The 19286-nt window shown below is 42.9% G+C and overlaps 1 protein-coding gene across 1 annotated transcript; it reads right to left on the bottom strand.

The window, feature by feature from the left end:
• Positions 1 to 6522: 6522 nt before the first annotated feature.
• BMP2 (bone morphogenetic protein 2) lies at positions 6523 to 18697 on the bottom strand. Its single transcript, XM_070381268.1, has 3 exons — positions 17520 to 18697; positions 16027 to 16376; positions 6523 to 8491 (listed from the first exon to the last, which is right to left on the bottom strand). Exons 2-3 carry the CDS (start codon positions 16367 to 16369, stop codon positions 7647 to 7649), a joined length of 1188 nt encoding a protein of 395 aa, XP_070237369.1. The 5' UTR covers positions 16370 to 16376; positions 17520 to 18697; the 3' UTR covers positions 6523 to 7646.
• Positions 18698 to 19286: the final 589 nt, after the last annotated feature.

Genomic DNA, 19286 nt, shown 5'->3' with positions numbered 1-19286 from the left:
ACAAAAGAGAAAGAGGATCTAGAGCTCACTTAGACATTATTCCCCAACAAGGCAGAAATACCTTTTCCTTTGGTTTGCTGATGTTGATAAGAGGATTTTAGAATTGTTAGCCTTCAGCTCTTTTTCAGTTAACAACTGTTCTTGTTTCTGCACAGTTCAATATAAAAAGAGCTATCAAAATCACTTCTGTGCCTTCTCAATACAGGTCAAATACTCTATAGCATCATCATGGAAAGAGTTATTGTTCCATAGTGTATTAAAAATTCATCTCTCTGCTCATAAAAGCTACATGGATCTCACTCACATACGTAAATTTTCTAACTACAATAACCCTTAACTTTTCCGGTTTTCCCCATTTTCTTTTATTCAGCCAAGTGATCTTCAGGTAATAAACACACAGCAAACAGCAAGTCTTTTGAGATTAGAAAATACTGGAATTTCCTGGGCCTATTTTCCTATTTCTGTTTAGCTCGCCCATTGATCGCCATGAGATTTGCACTCAGATTCATTTCTGGGCCTTGATGTTTAAGCATCATTATTGCTGTGCCTCCTAATATTGTCAAGACAAAAGTACTGGTGAGAACAATAGGTTTACTGGTGAAGTCAAGTGACTGAGCGATGTTTAAGTCAGTATTAACTTGTGGTGGTGGTTTAGTCGCTAAGTTGTATCTGACTCTTGCAACCCCATGGACTGTAGCCTGCCAGGCTCCTCTGTCAACGGAATTTTCCAGGCATGAATACCGGAGTGGGTTGCCATTATTAACTTGCTCAGTGGTAAAGAATCTGCCTGCCAATGCAGGAGATGCAAATGATGTGAGTTTGATCCCTGGGTTGGGAAGATCCCCTGGAGAAGGAAGTTGCATCCCACTTCAGTATTCTTGCCTGGGAAATCCCATGGACAGAAGATCATGGTGGGCTAAAGTCCATGGGGTCAACTTAGCAACTAAGCATGCACACACAAGATTTCTTCAGCTGAGAACATTTTATCAAATTTATGTGTAGGGCCAGATGGGCTTCAGAAGATCCTAATTTCCAAAACAGTCTACGATGAACAAACTTCAGGGCTCCCTGTTTGATCTTTGTGCCAGGAAATCCTGCCTATAAATGATTCAGTAAAGCTGGTAAAGTTTTCCATGGATTTGACTGAATTGCAGCACAGGGAACCCTGCGAAGAGGAAAGACAGCATCTCAGAGGATGGAGGAGGGAAAAGGGCAGACCTGAAGTGAGCAAAGCATGTCAGCTACAAATTGTGTACACATGCAGCATGAACTTGTGAACACACGTCCAACTTGGCAGATGTATAAAGATTGGATATTAATAACGTGTTCCTGAAACATCTCACTGAAATGATGATTTAAGTGACTTTGATTTAAAATTAGACTTTTTAAGAATTTTTTAAACATTTCCAATACTATCTACTGAAAACCAAATGCAGCTTCTTTTTGACTGTGTTCTGTACCAACTGAAGTCTTGTATTTCTGAATGTTACCTCAAAAAGTAATCTTTAAAAAAAAAAAAGCAATCTTTTCTCCACCTCTTTGCCTTGCAACAATTCAAGCAGCTGGGGGCTGGCGCACACTCTATTAGTGATTTAAAATACACCCTTGGAAACTAAGCTGGCTTTTTTTGCCCATCCAGGTGGGAAGCATGTTCCAGCAAATGGGAACAACACTTAAGAAAGTTCTCAAACAGATAATGCTTTAAGAGCTCTACTTCAACAAATCTTCTACCAGCCATCTCGGCAACAAAAGACCAGGGTAGCCTGGTAAGACAACTAAGCCTTCCATATAAAGACAAAGATAAAACAGTCCAAGCAGCCAAGATTCGACATCTTTAAAAATGCCTTTTCAATCTTTAACTTTCGTCTGCTTGGTTGTCTAGCAACCAAGTGCTGAAAAGAAACTCCACCCAAAACAAAGTGAAACAATGCAGACACTTAGCTTCAGGAGTGCGTGCGTGTGTGTATTAAGATTCTCGGGGAGCAAAGATAGAAACTTGCTTTCAGACAATTAAAGCAGAAAAAGTTCTGACTGTAGATAGCAGGAAAGGAAGTCGGGAGTGAGGAAAAAGCAACTCAAAAATGCGTAATGTGGGATGAGGGTATAGTTTCCACACACGGGCTAAAGCAAGGTTTACACTCTTAAGTAATAAAAACAAACCATTAAGCTCGGCCCAGCACTGTCAGGAAGTATAAAACAGTTCTTGAAACTTTGCAGTGACTATACAACAGCTTTTCATAAACTCTGTTTCCTGATCTTCATTAAATGTTCACATCAAGTTGCCATGGGGCAATTAGCTTGCCTCCTGAAATCAATAAAAAATCAACAATTTGGAAATAGTTGTCCAGTAAAATAGTTCAATAATTATTCTCTCATCGTGTTGTGGCCAAGCAGTTCCAGTGTAAATGCAGACCAGATGAGAGTCTGCTCCTCAAGAGGGGAGCTTTCAGCAATGGGCAGTTTGCAGAGAAAGCTGCACATCAAGACACACTGCAGCATGAATGCAGTCCTGGCATGACTTGGAGTGGGGCCCGGGGCTTGGGGCAAACAGGCTGGAAGTGGCATTCAAGCCAGTGTCTGGCTGTCTGGCGTACTGCTTATGTACCTCAGAGAGACTCAGTCCAAAGTGTGGAGACCTAAAAGAAATAATAGACCCAACAGATACAAAATTAGGCACCCTACACTCAGCATTTGGTCCCCAGACAGGAACAAACCAAGATTATCCTCCTGGGTTATATATATCTGCAAGATAAAAAATATGTGTATGTCTATGTCTGTATGTATGTATCTACATCTATGTGTATGTCAACATTATATATATAAAGAGTGTATCTGAGATTAGGATTCATTCATTTAAGCATTACTTCCACAAATATTGCAAACTGAATTGTTTGCAAGAAACCTTCAAAGTTCTCCCCCCAAAAGTAAAATGAGCCTACTAAACAGATGACCTTCCTAAGACATCTTGCTACAAAAAAGGGGTCAAGACAAAGTTCCTTCTTTGCTGAGGGAACTCAGTTCCTTTGGCTTTTTCTAGCCAGAGTCCATTCACTTCAGCACCTTATTCGAAGCCAACCGCAGCATTACAAATTCCAACATCCATTAAATCAAATGTCAAATACCAGCTTGGGAAGCTTTGTATCGCCCTCTAAGCTCAGTGGTGCTGTACAGTCAACTGTCTTAGAACTTAAAAAAAAAAATTCAAGCATCATTTTTAGTATAAACAAGTGCTTCAAATGTATGACATCTATTTGCTGCCTTCAAAGGGAAAACTTTTAACTCAGATGCTTGGCACTAAGATCACACGGGATCAACTCCATGGACTGACTTAAGTGTTAGACTTTTAAAAAGTACGTTAAAGGCTTGCACCTGCTCCCCCATCCACATAGATGTACTGACACGTATTTGACTAAACTGACTACCTACATGCCCATGCAAGCAAGCTGAGCAGATTTTACAAGATAAGTAACCAAGTGTTTTCATGTCTGAGGGTGGCTAGAACACAAAATTGCCAGTCATCTTGTGGGGGAAAAGAATGCCTTTGAAAAAAACACATAGGGCATCATTTCAGATAAAATGTATCTAAATGCCTTACTGTATATAGGTTTGGTTGTTTTGTTTTTAAGTGCTGCTTCTTAATGAGGGGCCTAAACTTGGTCTTTCTGCTGTTGTGACAGAGAATTCTTAGAACCTACACCTGGGAACATGTTGGAAATGTAGAATCTCAGGCCCTACCCCAGGCTCATGGAAACAAAACTGATGTAACATGATCCCAGGGGGTCTGTAGATGCATCAAGGCTGCATTCTCCTGGAAGTGATACTGGTGATTCCCATGCATAATAAAATCTAAGAAGTTTTATTTAGAGCATCATTTCTTAGGTAGAAGTTCACTTTGAAGTTTGCAGGGCAGGGAGATGGTCAGAAAATTCTGCCCTGGAGAATACCATAAGGGTATAATTTATGCCAGTGGGGTGGAGGCAAGAGGAAAAGCAATTTACTGAGTGAAGTAGACCTGCATTTATTCTCCATCTCATCTCACCTCACCCTACCTGCCCCCTGCAAAAAAAAATAAAGCAGAAAAGCAACAGAATAGTTCCAGAGCAGTCATACTTCTTTGTGATCGCCCATCTATGTCACACTTATTTCTACATTTAAATTGTTCTTTTTACTGCAAGGTTGTGTTCTTTTTGCCTTATTATAGATCGGAGGGCTGTAGCATCTAACATTCAGTGAATTGATACCTTAACATTAATATGAGTTAAGAATAGAAATACACTATTTTAAAAAGTGCTCTGATTTTCACAAATGATTATTCCACCTCTGATAAAAAACTAAGGAAAAAATATGGAACATTTAGATTATCCAAAATGATGTAACCTGTTACACAGACCAGACTGATAGATAGTCTCTCAATTCTTCACCCTTGAGATACAATATAAAGCAGGAAATGGAGTAGAAGTTATGAAAAACATGGAAGCATAGAGAAATCTGTAAACCACTCATCTTCTTCCTCCCCAATTTTGAAGGCAAAACATGAACAGAGCTATCTGGACCTGCCATACAAGTTAAAACCATGCCAGGGAAGCGGACACAGCCCAGACAAGCACAAAACCAGATGACACAACTTAATCAATTTTGAAAGGTAATCTCCCCAAATTCAGAAACTTACATTTTTTGAAAGCCAATTCTAAAAGGATTCAAAGGTTCCTATAGAATAGAGACTGAAAACTGAAAACATTCAGTGTCATGGGGTTAGTTATGACACTTCTTTTTTCTCAGAATGAAGAATGTGAGCCAAAATGTCTGTAGGAATGTAGAATATATGTAAGAATATTCTGTTTCTCTACTGAACTGCCAAGAGGGTCAGAGTCTTCAAATATTACAAAATATCTGGAACTAAACTGAAAATACCATCATCTACCTATGTGTAATACTTACCACATATATCTTTGTATGTATATTTATATATTACATATATGTCTATATATATTTACACATATATTTGTGTATATGTTTATATGTAGTTACAAATTTGCATGTTTATTCACATATATTTACATATATTGCACATATATATGTCTATATATACTTACACATATATATTATGCAAGAGAACACACTTGAGAATCATTTTCACTATGAAATTCAGAACCAATTAAGCAGAGGTGTAAAAAGGGATGAAACTGCCAAATGTATGGGAATTCTTGGGCTATATACTTTTGCACTGTCATCTGGAGTATTCAGAAATGACAAAACATGGATTACTATTTTTCAAGATGTTAAGACTGTGCAGCCTGCCCCTCACGTCCACGGCAAGAGAGGAAGAAGAGTGTGAGGGACAGAGATGATCTTGCCTTCTATTGGGTGCAAGAGCAATAGGATAGGGATAAAAAGGAACTGAAAGATTTTAAAAGTGGAAGGAGTAGAAGATAACTTGTAGTAATTTTTCTAAAACAACATGATCTACATCATCTCAAAGCCTGTTGCTTCCCAGGTGGCTCAGTGGTAAAGAATTCACCTGCCAGTGAAGTAGACACAGATGATGTGGGTTCGATCCATGGGTTGAGAAGATCTCCTGAAGAAGGAAATGGCAACCCCTTCCAGTATTCTTGCCTGGGAGATACCATGAACAGAGGAGCCTGGTGGGCTACAGTCCATGGGGTCGCAAAAGAGTAGGACAAGACTTAGGGGCTAAACAACAACAACAAAAATACTACTTTTCTTAAAAAAAAAAAAAAAATCTGCCTATATAATCTCAAAACACAGGGTCAAACCTATCATACCCAAAACACAATCCACAATGTAACATGCTCATCACAGGCTAATTTCTGGGAAGAATCTGATGATGAAAGTGTTCCTTTACTAACATACTCTTTTGTTTGGCCAATCCCAAGGCAGGGCTAGAAAAGGAAATTGGAACAAGACCTTTTCAATCACAATAGGACCAGAGGTGACACAAAGTCCTAGAAATTGACCTTAAAATACTTCAAGTAAAATTATGGGGCGTGGTGGGACCCTTGGCCATATGAGCATACCCACCCAACCCTTCCTTGGGTCTGATTTCAACCCAGAACACAGAACCCCTGTCCTTTGTAAGTGTTCATTCTGAGTGGCCTAATTTGACTTCATTCTGCTTGGGCTTTAGTCCAGTTGGCAGATGACCTTGTAGAAGCTGCTCTTAGACACTTTCCCTTTCTAATTTTTTGGCACCATTGCCTCAGTTGCATGGGATACCATCTCTGAAACTTTATCTTGGGTTCCCCAGGTTTTGCCTATTTTGTAGCATTGGTTTTCTCTTATATCATCCTGCTCCAAAGAAGTACTAAATACTAAAGCATTGATCAATTCCTAAGAATTAGCCAATGACTTGCTAGCAAATTTCCAACAGCTCCTTGCCTTCTTCCTACCTCCCTCCAAAATGAGTAGCCTCAGAAGCCAAAATGTAAGCAAATGTAAGGAAACTCTGTGAACACTGTACACATGCACCGTTTTCTCTTGCAGGTTGGTCTTTATAGAATGAAATGAAAGAACTTTGATATTTATTATCTGAAATAGGTTTAACATTTGGAGAAATGTGTTTAAACACATAACCTTAGAAAGAAAAACAAGCTGATGGAACAGAGAACTGGGGTAGGCAGAAAACAATTTTGCTGTGTGGGGGGCAAAGTTAGAAAATTGAGTCCTTCTGAGCATAAAGAGCTCCCAGGTGAGGTAAAAGTGAAATACAAATTGATTTCCAACTCTTCACGAGGGCCACTAGATATCAATTTTAAATATACATGATCACGATATCAATAATGAAGAAATCTTATATTTTATTTAATACTTTGGCCAGTCCAGCTCCTTTGAAGGGGTCACTAGTTTAGGAAAGAACAACAAACCATCATTCACCTTCCTGTAGGTTCATCGTTTTCCTAATTATTTATATTGGTCTTGCTTTACTCTTTCTGCAAATTAAGGGTTAGGGGAAGGGTTTCTATATTAAATCAGTAATGTCTGGTTCTTATCCAAATATTCCACCTAATAAGGATGTAAATTCTCACGGACTGGACAACCACTCTGCAACATTCCTGAGAACTGAATAATATAATAATCTTGAAAGTCAGCAGAGTGGATTATCCACTTTTTTTTTTTCCTGGACTTGAACTTGTGACCTTAACAGTAGCGCTGCAAAAAAAAGCAAATGTGCTAAGCACTTTGCCAGAGTAACCTTCCATGTAGACTTTTCATCTTAAATACACACAACTGAAAAACAACTACAATTTTTGGAAAATTATGTACAAACCCAATACTTCCTTTGATTACATATAAATACAAATTAGCTATTTTTCCTAAAAAGTGGTTATAATAGTAAATAAATACAAAATAAATCTGACCATTATACTTCATGTGCTGGGGCTGAACCCATATAAAATGTACAACTAAATACATTTTAAAATCTTTAAGGAATAATTCTCTGATTAAAATATTTGTTTTCCCAACTTCTTTTCGTAGATATAAATATATTTTCAAAATAGCTGTGTTTTTCTTTTTCTCCATTCCATTCCATAAATAAAGTCTTCATTGGGAAATATTAAAGTGTCAACTTGATTTTTTTGCTGTTTTTCTAATATATATATATATATTTATATTTTATTTTTGCTGTGCTAACGACACCCACAACCCTCGACAACCATGTCCTGATAGTTCTTTAATACCACCTTCTCATTCTCATCAAGGTACAGCATGGAGATGGCGCTGAGCTCTGTTGGGACACAGCATGCCTTGGGAATCTTAGAGTTAACTGAGTTGACCAGAGTTTGGACAATGGCATGATTCGTGGAGTTAAGGTGATCGGCCAGGGGAAAAGGGCACTCCCCATGGCAGTAAAAGGCATGATACCCCGGCGGTGCAACGATCCAGTCATTCCACCCCACGTCACTGAAGTCCACATATAAAGGGTGTCTCTTACAGCTGGACTTGAGGCGTTTCCGCTGTTTGTGTTTTGCTTGCCGCTTTTCTCTTCTGTGGAGAGGGTGTCCTTTCCCATCGTGGCCAAAAGTGACAAGCAAGGGCCTTATCTGTGACCAGCTGTGCTCATCTTGGTGCAAAGACCTGCTAATCCGCACATGCCTCTTGGAGGCCCCATGGCTGTCCTCTGGGTGGGCTACCTCCACCACGAACCCATGGTTGGTGAGCCCCTGGGCGGTCCACCTCATCACGGCGGGGGTGACATCGAAGCTCTCCCACCTACTGGCATTCTGAGTCACCAACCTGGTGTCCAAAAGTCTCGTCACAGGGAACTTGGAGTTAGCTGTGGCAGGTTTTATAATTTCATAAATATTAATTCGGTGATGGAAACTGCTATTGTTTTCCAAAGCTTCGGGCATATGTTTCCGAAAGACCTGAAGTTCTGCTGAGGTGATAAACTCCTCAGTGGGGATAGAAGTTAAATTAAAGAAGAATCGCCGGGTTGTTTTCCCACTCATTTCCGGCAGTTCTTCCAAAGATTCTAATTTGATATGAAAAAGTGGAAAAAAAGAAAAAGTGTTCAGTAAGGCAAGTAAGACAGTCTGATTGTATATAAGGATTTATAAACATCACTTCAGGGTTTGATTCAACCCATGTAACGTCTGCAACCAGAAAATTACAATTTCCCCTTTAGATAAAGAAACTATCCTCCCTTTTCCATACATTTATGTCAATACACTAAGAAACAAAATTTCACAATTCATTGTCATTTTTTTTTTAATCTAATATGTGAATACTGCTTCCAGGTGGCTATAATAATGGGGGGAATGGTGAAGCATTTCTTTGGAATTCACAGACTTTAGGGCAAAAAAAAAAGTCAGCACTGTAGTTAGTAGAGGCCTAATGAGTGAGGATTTGAGGAAATTATTGCATTTCTTAAAAAGAAAAAGGCTTTAATGTCAATCCTTTAAGCGGTATTCTAAAACATTACTCTGCAATTTAGATGATTTACAAATCTCGATATACAGATTTCAGTTTCCTAATTAAAGACTCTGAAACTCAACATCAACGATGACATTTTGCAAAGTACACCCTACTATTTTACTCAAAAGTCCAGAAACAAAGGCATTTACAAGGGATCTGCTTCTTTGGAAACCTAAGGGTGGAACTAGGACACTGTAGTAATTAAGGCTGGACAATTTCAAGAGAAGTTAACTTCCCAACTTTGTTCTCTAACCTCCTTATGACCTCAAAAATAAAAATCTCATTTCAGACGTTTTTTGGGAAAAAATGATTCTCTTCTATTTATAATTCCTTTATCTTAAAACAAAACAAACAAACAAACAAACCAAATAGTTATATACACACACCCAATAATAGGCTACAGGATACAGACAAACCCCCTGCTAAATTTATGAAAATTTACAGAAATGCCATTATGATATTCATGATGTAAGAGATAATCTAAATACAGAATAATCATTTTGTATCTATTATCATTATTTTAAAATAGTCATTTAAGTGGGCTATATGTAGAAAATTCTTCCTGATTTAAAATTCTAGAATTTCAATTTTAAGTACTGCTTTTTGAACAAACAATATAACATAGCACCTTGAATGTTTAGTCTGCAATTCATAAAAAGTACACATTATTATTAAATTATAGTGAATAGCACTGAATTTTGAGATATTTGGGTTTACTTTCTTCTAGCTTTACCACATCCTGTCATTTCACTGTCAACAAATTTTACCTGCTTCATTCAGGATCCAACCTGAGTGCCAGCAAAATCAATTTAGCCACAGTTCCATGTCATCACCATAAGAGGAAATCATTTTTCATTGATTTTATAGTTGTATTTCTCCTAAACCAAATAGCTATTCATTGTTCACAAAATCTAGGTATCTTAGCAAAGGATAATCAGATCATTCCCTCAAAGGTTCTACCTTACAAACCTTCATCATCAAAGCAACAGTCATTACCGCAAGCTAAGGTCAACAGGGGTGGTTTACACTAAATTAAGGAGGAATGCTTTAATGGTATGCTTGGGAACTTTAACCTTCATGCAAATCACCTAGGACACCTTAACTCTTCAAATGCAGATTCTGATTCAACTGGTGAGTCTGGGGTGGGGCCTGAGATTCAGTATTTCCAGCAGCTCGAAGGTAAGGGAATGCTGGAAGCTGGGGAACTGCTCTTTGAGCCTAAAGGTTTTAAAGAATGCTTTTCATGTTCAAGTATAAACTTCCAGAAACAAAGTGCCTTTTTTGTTAAATAATATAAAGATGAACAGAAGAACCATTAGTGTTGGCCAAGGAGTAAGAGTTGAAGCCATGGATGAGTAGATCTAAAGCTCCTCTCCTTAGACATGGACTAACCCACACCTGTAGGGCTATCTTTGGGAGAGCTCTAAACTCTGCTGCCTGGCTAATGGTACTTCAGACCAGGCACTATTTTAAAATAACCCTCCCACCAATCAACCAGAGCCCTCCTCCAATATCAAGGATTGTGTTTACCTCCTGCAATTCAGGAGCCCTCTGATGTTTCCACTTTTGGCAGAGAAGCTACCAGAGAAAACAAGAGTGATGTAAAAATCAGCAGCGTCCTCCAGACACAATGACCCAAAGCCAGACCTGGCCCCAAGCAACTGACTTCGCTGATCTCAGAACACAGGAGTTTCTTGCTCTTCTTAAAGAGGGGAAAGAAAGGCACATTATCTGGGGCCTTTGTGGAACAGCTGTATTGACAAACAAGCCCAGAAAAATATCACACACAGCCAGGAAGAAGATGAACAATCTCTCAGGTAAGCATGAGAAACAAGTAAATGAAGCGAGGAGGATGGGTATAAAAGAGGCATTAAATAGAACAATAATGAATGTATGCTCAGTCATATCCAACTCTTTGCATCCCCATGAACTGTAGTCCACCAGGCTCCTCTGTCCATGGGATTCCCCAGATAAGAATACTGGAGTGGATCGCCATTTCCTCCTCCAGGGGACCTTGCTGACCAAGGGATCCAACTGGTGTCTCCTGCATTGGCAGGCAGATTCTTTACCTTGAGCCACCTGGGAAGCCCAAATAGAACAATAACCCTCCAAAAGACCAATGTATTACTGAATTATATAAAACTCCCACAATTCAACTAGATTTAACCTATTAAAAGGCAATATCAGGAGCTCCAAAATCTCATTGGAGGTATTAATAAGTGGCAAAAGAAGACTCACTTAGCAAAGGAAAAAACTTGACACTATTAAATATTAACTAGTAATGTGAAGATCTTTCTCCAATATTGCAGCTTCATCTCAGTCAACCTAATCCCTACCGGACCACTATCCCTTCTTAATTCAAAGACTTCTACAAGACTCCTAACTGCAGACTCTGGTCACAGAGATATGTCAGAAGATCACAGGAATTCCCAAACCCAGGAAAACTGACCAAAGTTACGGTACCCTCTCCTTTGATCTGCAAGGGAACATGAATTTTTTCTAGAAGGTAGAAAAAAATCTGAACTTTTTGAAATGAAATAAAGTTACAAATCATCACATCAAGCCTGGGGATTCTGAAAATAACGGAGCACTTACCTAAGTAGGTATTGTACATTTCTCTGAGGTATATGTAAATAATCTTTATTGAATAAGCTGCACTTGCCAAGGGATCTGAGGATTCCAGAGTATTTTAGATGTGGGTCCCTGAACTTTTAAATTCTTAATCAAATAAATGGAGCTATGGGTGCAAAAATGTGGGAAAGTAAGGGAAAATATGGTAAAAATGACATTCAACCTCTCTCCTAAAAGCAAAGTTCTAACTTAATCATCTACACTGTCAGTTATTCATCTATATCAAAATAATCCAAAGATAAGACTGAATTCCCACAGCTAGCCTAAGCTCATTTTGATTTCCTCTTCCCTAGACCAGGGGAGAATATGAATTACCAGGGTAATATGAGTTACCTTATGACAGATCAATTAGAGAGAAACTGTTACTAGCTCCATTTTGTAAATGAAGTAAGTGGAGCTCAGAGAGGTTATGTGACTTTCCTAAGGTCACAGTGCATAGCTATGCAGTTGAGCCTACGGTAGGCCCCAGGTTTCTGGCCACTAGATGGCACCATCTAACATGGGGGAGGAGTCAAAAACTCAAGCAAAAGTCAAAACCAACAGAGGCAGATTTATATTTAATACAAATAAATCCACAGGGTGAGCTCTGTCCCAGTTAAAGGAATAGAAATGATGCAGGAAGCAGACAGAACTAAATAAGCAGAAAAGTAAAGTGGCAGGCACTGGGACATGCAGATCTTGTTTGGAACCACTGATATTCATTCTGTGGCTGTCTTTTTCTTTCACAGTATGATGAGTTCTAGCAAAAAATGAGTTGTCATTACGTTTTGAGAATTTTGCAACAATCTTTGAATAAAAAACGTTCGTTTAGAAAACAACAATGAAAACCTGCAAATGTTCTAGCTAGTCAGTAAGGTTGGAAATTATTGTCCTGAAATAAAATGAAAGTAGTGGAGATTAAAAAATAATTATGTCCAAAATATAAAATAATGATTAGAGAATGTATATATATATACAGAAAGAGAGAGAGAATTAATGCATCAAGGAGAAAAAAAAAGATTAAATACAAAAGGTTCAAGTGAATCCTTTAAAAATTAAAGACAACAAAGGAGATGGCAGCTAAAAGAGAGAACATGGTCACATTCACTAACTCTGATTTGGCCTCTGCACACCCTTAACTCCCAACACCTGTGGAATGACCCAGGGCCCTCTTATTATAAGTTGCCTACCTGGTGAAAGATACAAAAGGTCAAGTCTTTAAAAAAAAGACAAAATAGCTCAATGAGGAGGGATCAGCAGGGAACAGAGACGAACCACTAAAAAAGAAGCAGCATGTAAACCATTAGTTCAAGAACTCTCTGGGCACCAAAGAGAGAAGAGAGAAGTCGCTCAGTCATGTCTGACTCTTTGCGACCCCATGGACTGTAGCCTACCAGGCTCCTCAGTCCATGGAATTTTCCAGGCAAGAATACTGGAGTGGATTGCCATTGTCTTCTCCAGGGGCACCAAAGGCTCCATCTATGAGCATTTCCCAACAGAATGCCTGTTCCACATAAAGGAGGCCTTTCCAATTCACGCTGAAATACCTGGGGACACCTGGGAAGCATCCCCAGATGAACACTGGTTTGGTGGGTATATGTGTGCAAATCCTTTGGTTGTACTGGGAATTTGTGTTCATACTGGGAATCAGTGTTCAATTGGGAATCCAAGTGTTGTACTGGAAATCAGTGTTCCTTCACAGGGCAGTAGTTGCTTCCTGAACTTTCCTTTTAATTGGGTATTTTCATGAAAATTACATTTGTAGAAAATAGGTTAATCTTTAAGTCAAAGCTTTAGTCATAGAGGCAAATAATTCAAGTTATTTCAGGCAAAAAGAGAACTGTGTCCTTCAGAGTCTGGAGAGCAAGCACGTGGTCCTTCCATATTCCAATCTGACAGGAAATAATACAGATTTTTTTGCAGGGCCAATGAAGTCAACCAGTTTCAATGTGCTTTTAACTATAAGCAAAGCAAAGAACATTTTCCAGTTAAAAGAAGTGATTTTTTAATCCTCAGTGGCAGTTCTGAAAGGCGTATGGGGCTGAAGTACTTTTTAACAACTTTGAAAAAAGAAAATGTTTTGCAGTACTTGGGCTCTCCCAAGTAAAAGCCACTGTAGAAAGTGCTAAAGAAAGTTTAATAGAAATGACAACTGATCATTTCTGTGTCTAAGCACCTACAATGTGGATCCATTATCTTCTCACATGGGTTGAAAGAATGCCACCATGATATTTCTTGTCTTGTATTTCACCAAATCACCCAGATCCTGCCCACAAATAAAACCAACAGGTAATTCTTGTAATCGGATCCTTTGGTCCTTTAATAAATAAACACCTATGAAGATTCTAGGAACCAAATTCTGCTCTTAAACCCTAAGCCTTAGTCACATGATTTGCTAAAAGACTTTTTAGTGTCACGCATGGATGTTTTATAAACAAGAATATTTACAAAAACCCAATTCTGGGTTATACAAAAATGAACTGGTCTTCAAAAGAAGGGCCATTTGTAGCATACTGATTATATGCTAGTCATAACAAGAAAAGAAATGGGTTTGTTAAAATTTGGGGCAAACATTACATAGCTTTTTTCTATCATCTAATTGCATTAAAATCTGAAGTTATTACAAATTGATTTTAAGCAAGTTGGTAACTTTTGTACTATTTGGCACATAACACTTAACATGTTTAAAGACATAAATTCTAACTTATAAGCTCAAGTATGCTATTTAAGTTAAAATAACGCACTATATTAAGTTTGCCTGTTTAGATTTGGTCAAGGCACTTCAAGAGGAAGGAGAAATATGGAGACTTCACTGATGGGATTGTCATGCAACTGAGTATTTTTAGGTGTCAAATGTTTTAAATGATCTATCTTCCTTTTAAGTTCCAAGAGACACACAGTACCTTCTTGGCCTTAAAAATAAAGAATGATTTCCTTGCTATATCTCCAGGAGAGGTAGCCAAAATAGCAATTTGTATTACTTTTCTATCCAGAAAAACAAATCTAATCAGCATCAGTTGGGAATGATGAGCTGGATGTAAAATCACTCCAAGGTGGTGATGATAGAATGTACATGAACAAAAACATTTCTACATGACAACAGACAACTTGTGCTTTCAGTAGATGAAACTTGAAGGAGTAATATGAGATCTTTCTTCCTTCCAAAACTAATTTCTGCTAGCAGAGAGCACCTCCCTTAGAAACGTGCTGAAAAATGAACTGATTATCAATTCAATGTCCCCTTCATTAGGTATAGCTGCCTTGATGAAGTAATGTAACCTGCCTTTACAACCCCTTCCCACTATCAACTGCTGTTCTCACAGTGTAAGTCTTCCACACTGGGAGAAAACGCCTGGCTGCGACACTACTGATTTGCTTATATCAGAGCACAGATTTCCACTTGAAACCGACCACCTCGGCAGGGCAAGGTAAGAAAAAGGGAACTATATACTAGTTCTCCAATATTCTACAAGTGGCTGCTCTGTGATATACAACTTTGGATCCTCCTCTAGAACTTGAAGCAACCTGGGCTCTGTTTAGAATGTGTTAAGCCAAAGGAGCATTTAAAAGTGTAAAAAAAGAATTGCAGTGGAACGTATTTTTGAGTAATTGCCCTAAGAACTTTGGTACAACAGGTCTCAAAAGTTGCTCTAAGACATTTCAAATCCACTAAATGCCTTTCTGATGAAACAAGCAGAAATACCCTACCTTAGAAAAACCACATCCAGTATCATAAAAGAAAAAAAAAATCACATTTCAATGCACTAAAAGGAAAACAAGCAGCTAGCTGCTGGAAAAGCTTTCATCTGAAGGCTAGCCTTGTCTCTGTTAGGAAGTTCTTCTCAGATTTAAGCAGAAGACAAGAAAGTCATTGTGGAAACAGTAAGATTGATTGGGGAATTGATCTCCCACGAGGATTAGATAGGGATTTGAAATCTTCCAAACCAGGCCCAGATCTACTGTACATTAGAAAGACTTTGGGGCCCTGGGCTTTGATTTTTCAATACTATCTCTGAAAATTCTGCCCTTGGCGCTGTCATGCCTGAAACCCTGGCTTAAGCAAGAGAAGCAGATTTATAGAGCAAAGGCTTCCAAACAGACGTGAAGAGATCCCAATCTGCCCCCCTCCTTCTCATTCTTCTCCTAAGGAATTCTTACACGTTTCGCAGTCTAGGGGCATGCCTTTTGCCCTCATCTTCCCCATCATTTGATTTCTCTCCAGTTCCTGGAGGAGGAGTCGCTCTTCTGGCTCCAAGCCAGGAAAAGAGTGCCGATTTACCGAAAGGGAATCCCTGGCTCTCCCGCCACACAGGCAGTGCGTGAAAGCCAGGTTCGGAAAGGTTCTTACAAACAGGGAAATGTCTGCAGCGCCCGGGCCAAGCTGCCCTGCCAGGGATGCCTGCAGTCTGCCCACGGCGGGGCGCTTTGCCGGACGACTCCCCGCCCCCGTCTCCGCCCCCAAGCTTCGGCCCCGCGCCTCACCTTCGTGATGGAAGCTGCGCACGGTGTTGGCGAGGCTGGCTGCCCTCTCCAGCCGGTGGTCCGGGGCAGGCGCACCGGGTTGGCCCGAGTGCTGGCGGTACAAGTCCAGCATGTAGGGGGGCACCACGGCGTCCCTGCTGGGGGTGGGTCTCTGCTTCAGGCCGAACATGCTGAGCAGCCGCAACTCGAACTCGCTCAGGACGTCGTCCGAAGGCTGGGATGAGGAGCGGCCCGCAGACGCAGCGAACTTCCTCCGGCCCAGCTCGGGAATGAGGCCGGCCGCGCCGCCCAGGAGGACCTGGGGAAGCAGCAACGCTAGAAGACAGCGGGTCCCGGCCACCATGGTCGACCTGCGGACAGGGCCGATATTAGTCACGGAGTTTCCCGCCCAGCCCTCACCCCTTCCGCCCCCGCGGGCTCCCGCTCCGTCCATTTGCCTCCTCCTCCAGGGTGCCCACCTGGCTGACAACACTCGCGGGGATACTTAAGAGGAGCTGAAGCTCAAACGCTTGGGAGAATGGAAGAACACCTAGTTCCTGAGCCAGATGGCTATTCCCCGCTCCCATCCCATTCTCAACCCGTCAAGATTTGCCCCCCACCGCACCCCACGCTGCGTCAGTGACTGTCACTTTTTTTTTTCCTGTGACACTCACGCTGACAGCTGTATAGGGAACCTGGGAAAACCATCGCTTAGTCTCACATTCCTCCGTCCCCTAACCTAACCCAAACACACAGCGCTCACTTGCGTATAAACACGCACAAATGGTGCATATGACTTCCTTACAGGCACGGTATAGAACTTCCTGATACACACAGGGTCTGTAACTTCCAGAGCCAGTAAACTCAAGGACACAACTTCCGAAATCACTCGCAACCTGTGACCCGAACCTAACCTCAGAAATGTCAGGACAGGCCACTCCATCCCCCCTCCCCCCGCCCCCTCCTATGCAGTAAATATACACAAGTATCTTCCTATTAGGTAGATGACTGATATCTGTTAATTCACGTGTCAGTTCAAGGTAGCACGAAATAACTGCCCCCCTTGCATTCCTGGTTAAAAAAAAAAAAAAACAGGGAGAATCCCAACGTATAATATTTTCCTAAATGGGACCCGGCTCTGAGTAGAGAGAGCAGTTCTCCGGGAGAAACTTGAAGTTAAAACGGCAGGACGTACAGGTTGGCAGCTAACGGGTGAAATCCACGGGCCACCCTCTAGAAGGGACTTCTTTAACTTAAAAAAAAAAAAAATCATCCAAGTGTTAACAGCCCTAATAAAATCCCGAAGAGGGAGAGGGAGGAGGGGCGGAAGAGTGCGAGCCAGGAGGGCCAAGCCTAAGGTCGCCAGGGGCGGTAGGATGTGGGTGTCCCCTCAGCGGCTCTGCTGCACGTGGACCTGTTCTGTTTACGTCCCGCCAGGCCTGGCCCGGGAGGGGCTCAGCTGCTGCGGCCGCCGGAGACCCGTGCCCACCCCCAGCCCCGGCCCACGTTGTCACCTTTAGGAGACCGCAGACCGTCTAAGAAGCACGCGGGGACACGTCCATTGAAAGAGCCTCCACATGGAAAAAGCTCTGGCTGAAGGACCTGGCGCGGGGACCCGGTTCCCTTCCTTCGCCTCTTCCTTCTCCCGGGTGCCGGCCAGGCAGTCCCTCCTAGCACGCAGGGAGCGGCGTCTCGGGTCGGGCCCGGCGGAGAAGTGGCAGAGGCGGCGGGGTTCGCAGGCAGTGAGGCTGGTCCGCTGGGGCAGAGGCACCGGGGCGAAGTGGAGAGCGCAAGTTATTCTCCCTGCAAGTTCAAGAAGTCTCCAGCCAAGTGCTGACACACAACAACAGCGGGCAGGGGGAGGAGTGCAGAGCAGGGAAGGGAAGGGAGAAAGGAAAAGCTGGTGCTGTCGTCGTCCTTAGGAACCAGCGCCCGCGGGACGCGTGGCCCCGCGCTGGGCCGGCTCCGGGACTCTGGGGGCGAGGGTTGGGCGCTCGGCGCTAACTCCGCCGCGGCCCATGGCTCGGGCCAGCCATCCTGGGCGACGCCGGGTCCGGGGAAGGGCGCAGCGGCGATCTCCGTGCCAGGCGAGTTGCCCCCCCGCATCACTCTGCCTTCCTCCAGAGCACCCCCATTAGCGCTAGCCAGTTGAAACCACCGCGGCTCCGGCGCTCCGGCGTCCTCGGGCACATTCTCCGGCGAGTCGAGCCGAGTATCGGGCCGCTGAGGCGGGTGGCCGCACTCTCCCCTCGGTCTCTTCGCCCCCAGGCCAAGCCACTGTACCCTTTGTGGCCAGCCTGGGGTCCGATCACACTTCGGTCGGCGCGTTCCAGGTCCCCGAGCTCCGGTGGGAGGTGATCGGCATCGCGGCGCTCGGGCTCAGCGCGCCGGTCTTCGGCTCCGGCGCGGCCCGGTCAGCCGAGGCCACGGCGCAGCGGCGCGCACTGCCGGGCGCTCTAACCCGCGCGGGGTCTGCGGGCTCGGGTGCCTCTGAGTCCCCAGTAATCCTCGAGGCGCTCGCCCCGAGGTAGTTCGGTGGGCGGCGGAGCCTGCGGCGGCTGATGTCTGGCGGCAGCTGCCAATCCCGGGTAGGGTGTGGGAAGCAGAGCGGCGGGCGCAGCGCGAGCCGGGCGCAGCGCGGCGCGGCGGGGCGAGGACTCTGGCGGCGACGGCGGCGGTGGCGGCGCCGTGGCGCGGCGCTCGCGGCTTTTAAAGGGGACGCCGCCTGCCGTCTCCCTCCCGGCCCAGGCCGAACACCCTCCCCCTCGGTGGCGCGGCTCGCCGGGGATCCCCGAGCGGGCGGGAGCAGTGTGCAGGGGTGTGGACGGCTAGCCGGGCAGCCGGGGCAGCCGCGGCAGCCGCGGTGGGGTGGGGCCGAGGGCGGGGACCCGCGGCCGCCGGGGGGGCGCTCGTGCCTCCAGCCCCTGCCCTCAAAGGGGAGATCCGTCGGAGCGCCTGGCCCTGGCTGGGACTCCCAGGACGAAATCCCGACGAATGCCAGGTCGGGCCTTATTTCCCCTCCTGGCCCGTTATTTAGCTTTCAGTTTGAAGATACTCCGTAATAGACGATTAAAGAACTCAACCAAGTTACAAAGCGTCTTGGCATAGGCGTGGGGTACACTGTTCTGTGTTTACCCGAGGTGAGAGGAGAATTAAAAGAAAACTAGAGATTGGATTTGCGTGTAACTTAAACTTTAACATTGATAGACATATGTATTTACATATGTAAATTTATTTATGTAAATACGTTCTTTTATTCCAATAAATATATGTGTAATACA

Source organism: Bos mutus, chromosome 13 (genome assembly GCF_027580195.1).
Source record: "Bos mutus isolate GX-2022 chromosome 13, NWIPB_WYAK_1.1, whole genome shotgun sequence".
Lineage (NCBI taxonomy): Eukaryota > Metazoa > Chordata > Mammalia > Artiodactyla > Bovidae > Bos > Bos mutus.
Note: the sequence above shows the minus strand (reverse complement) of the source record. Positions and strands in the feature narration are given on the sequence as shown.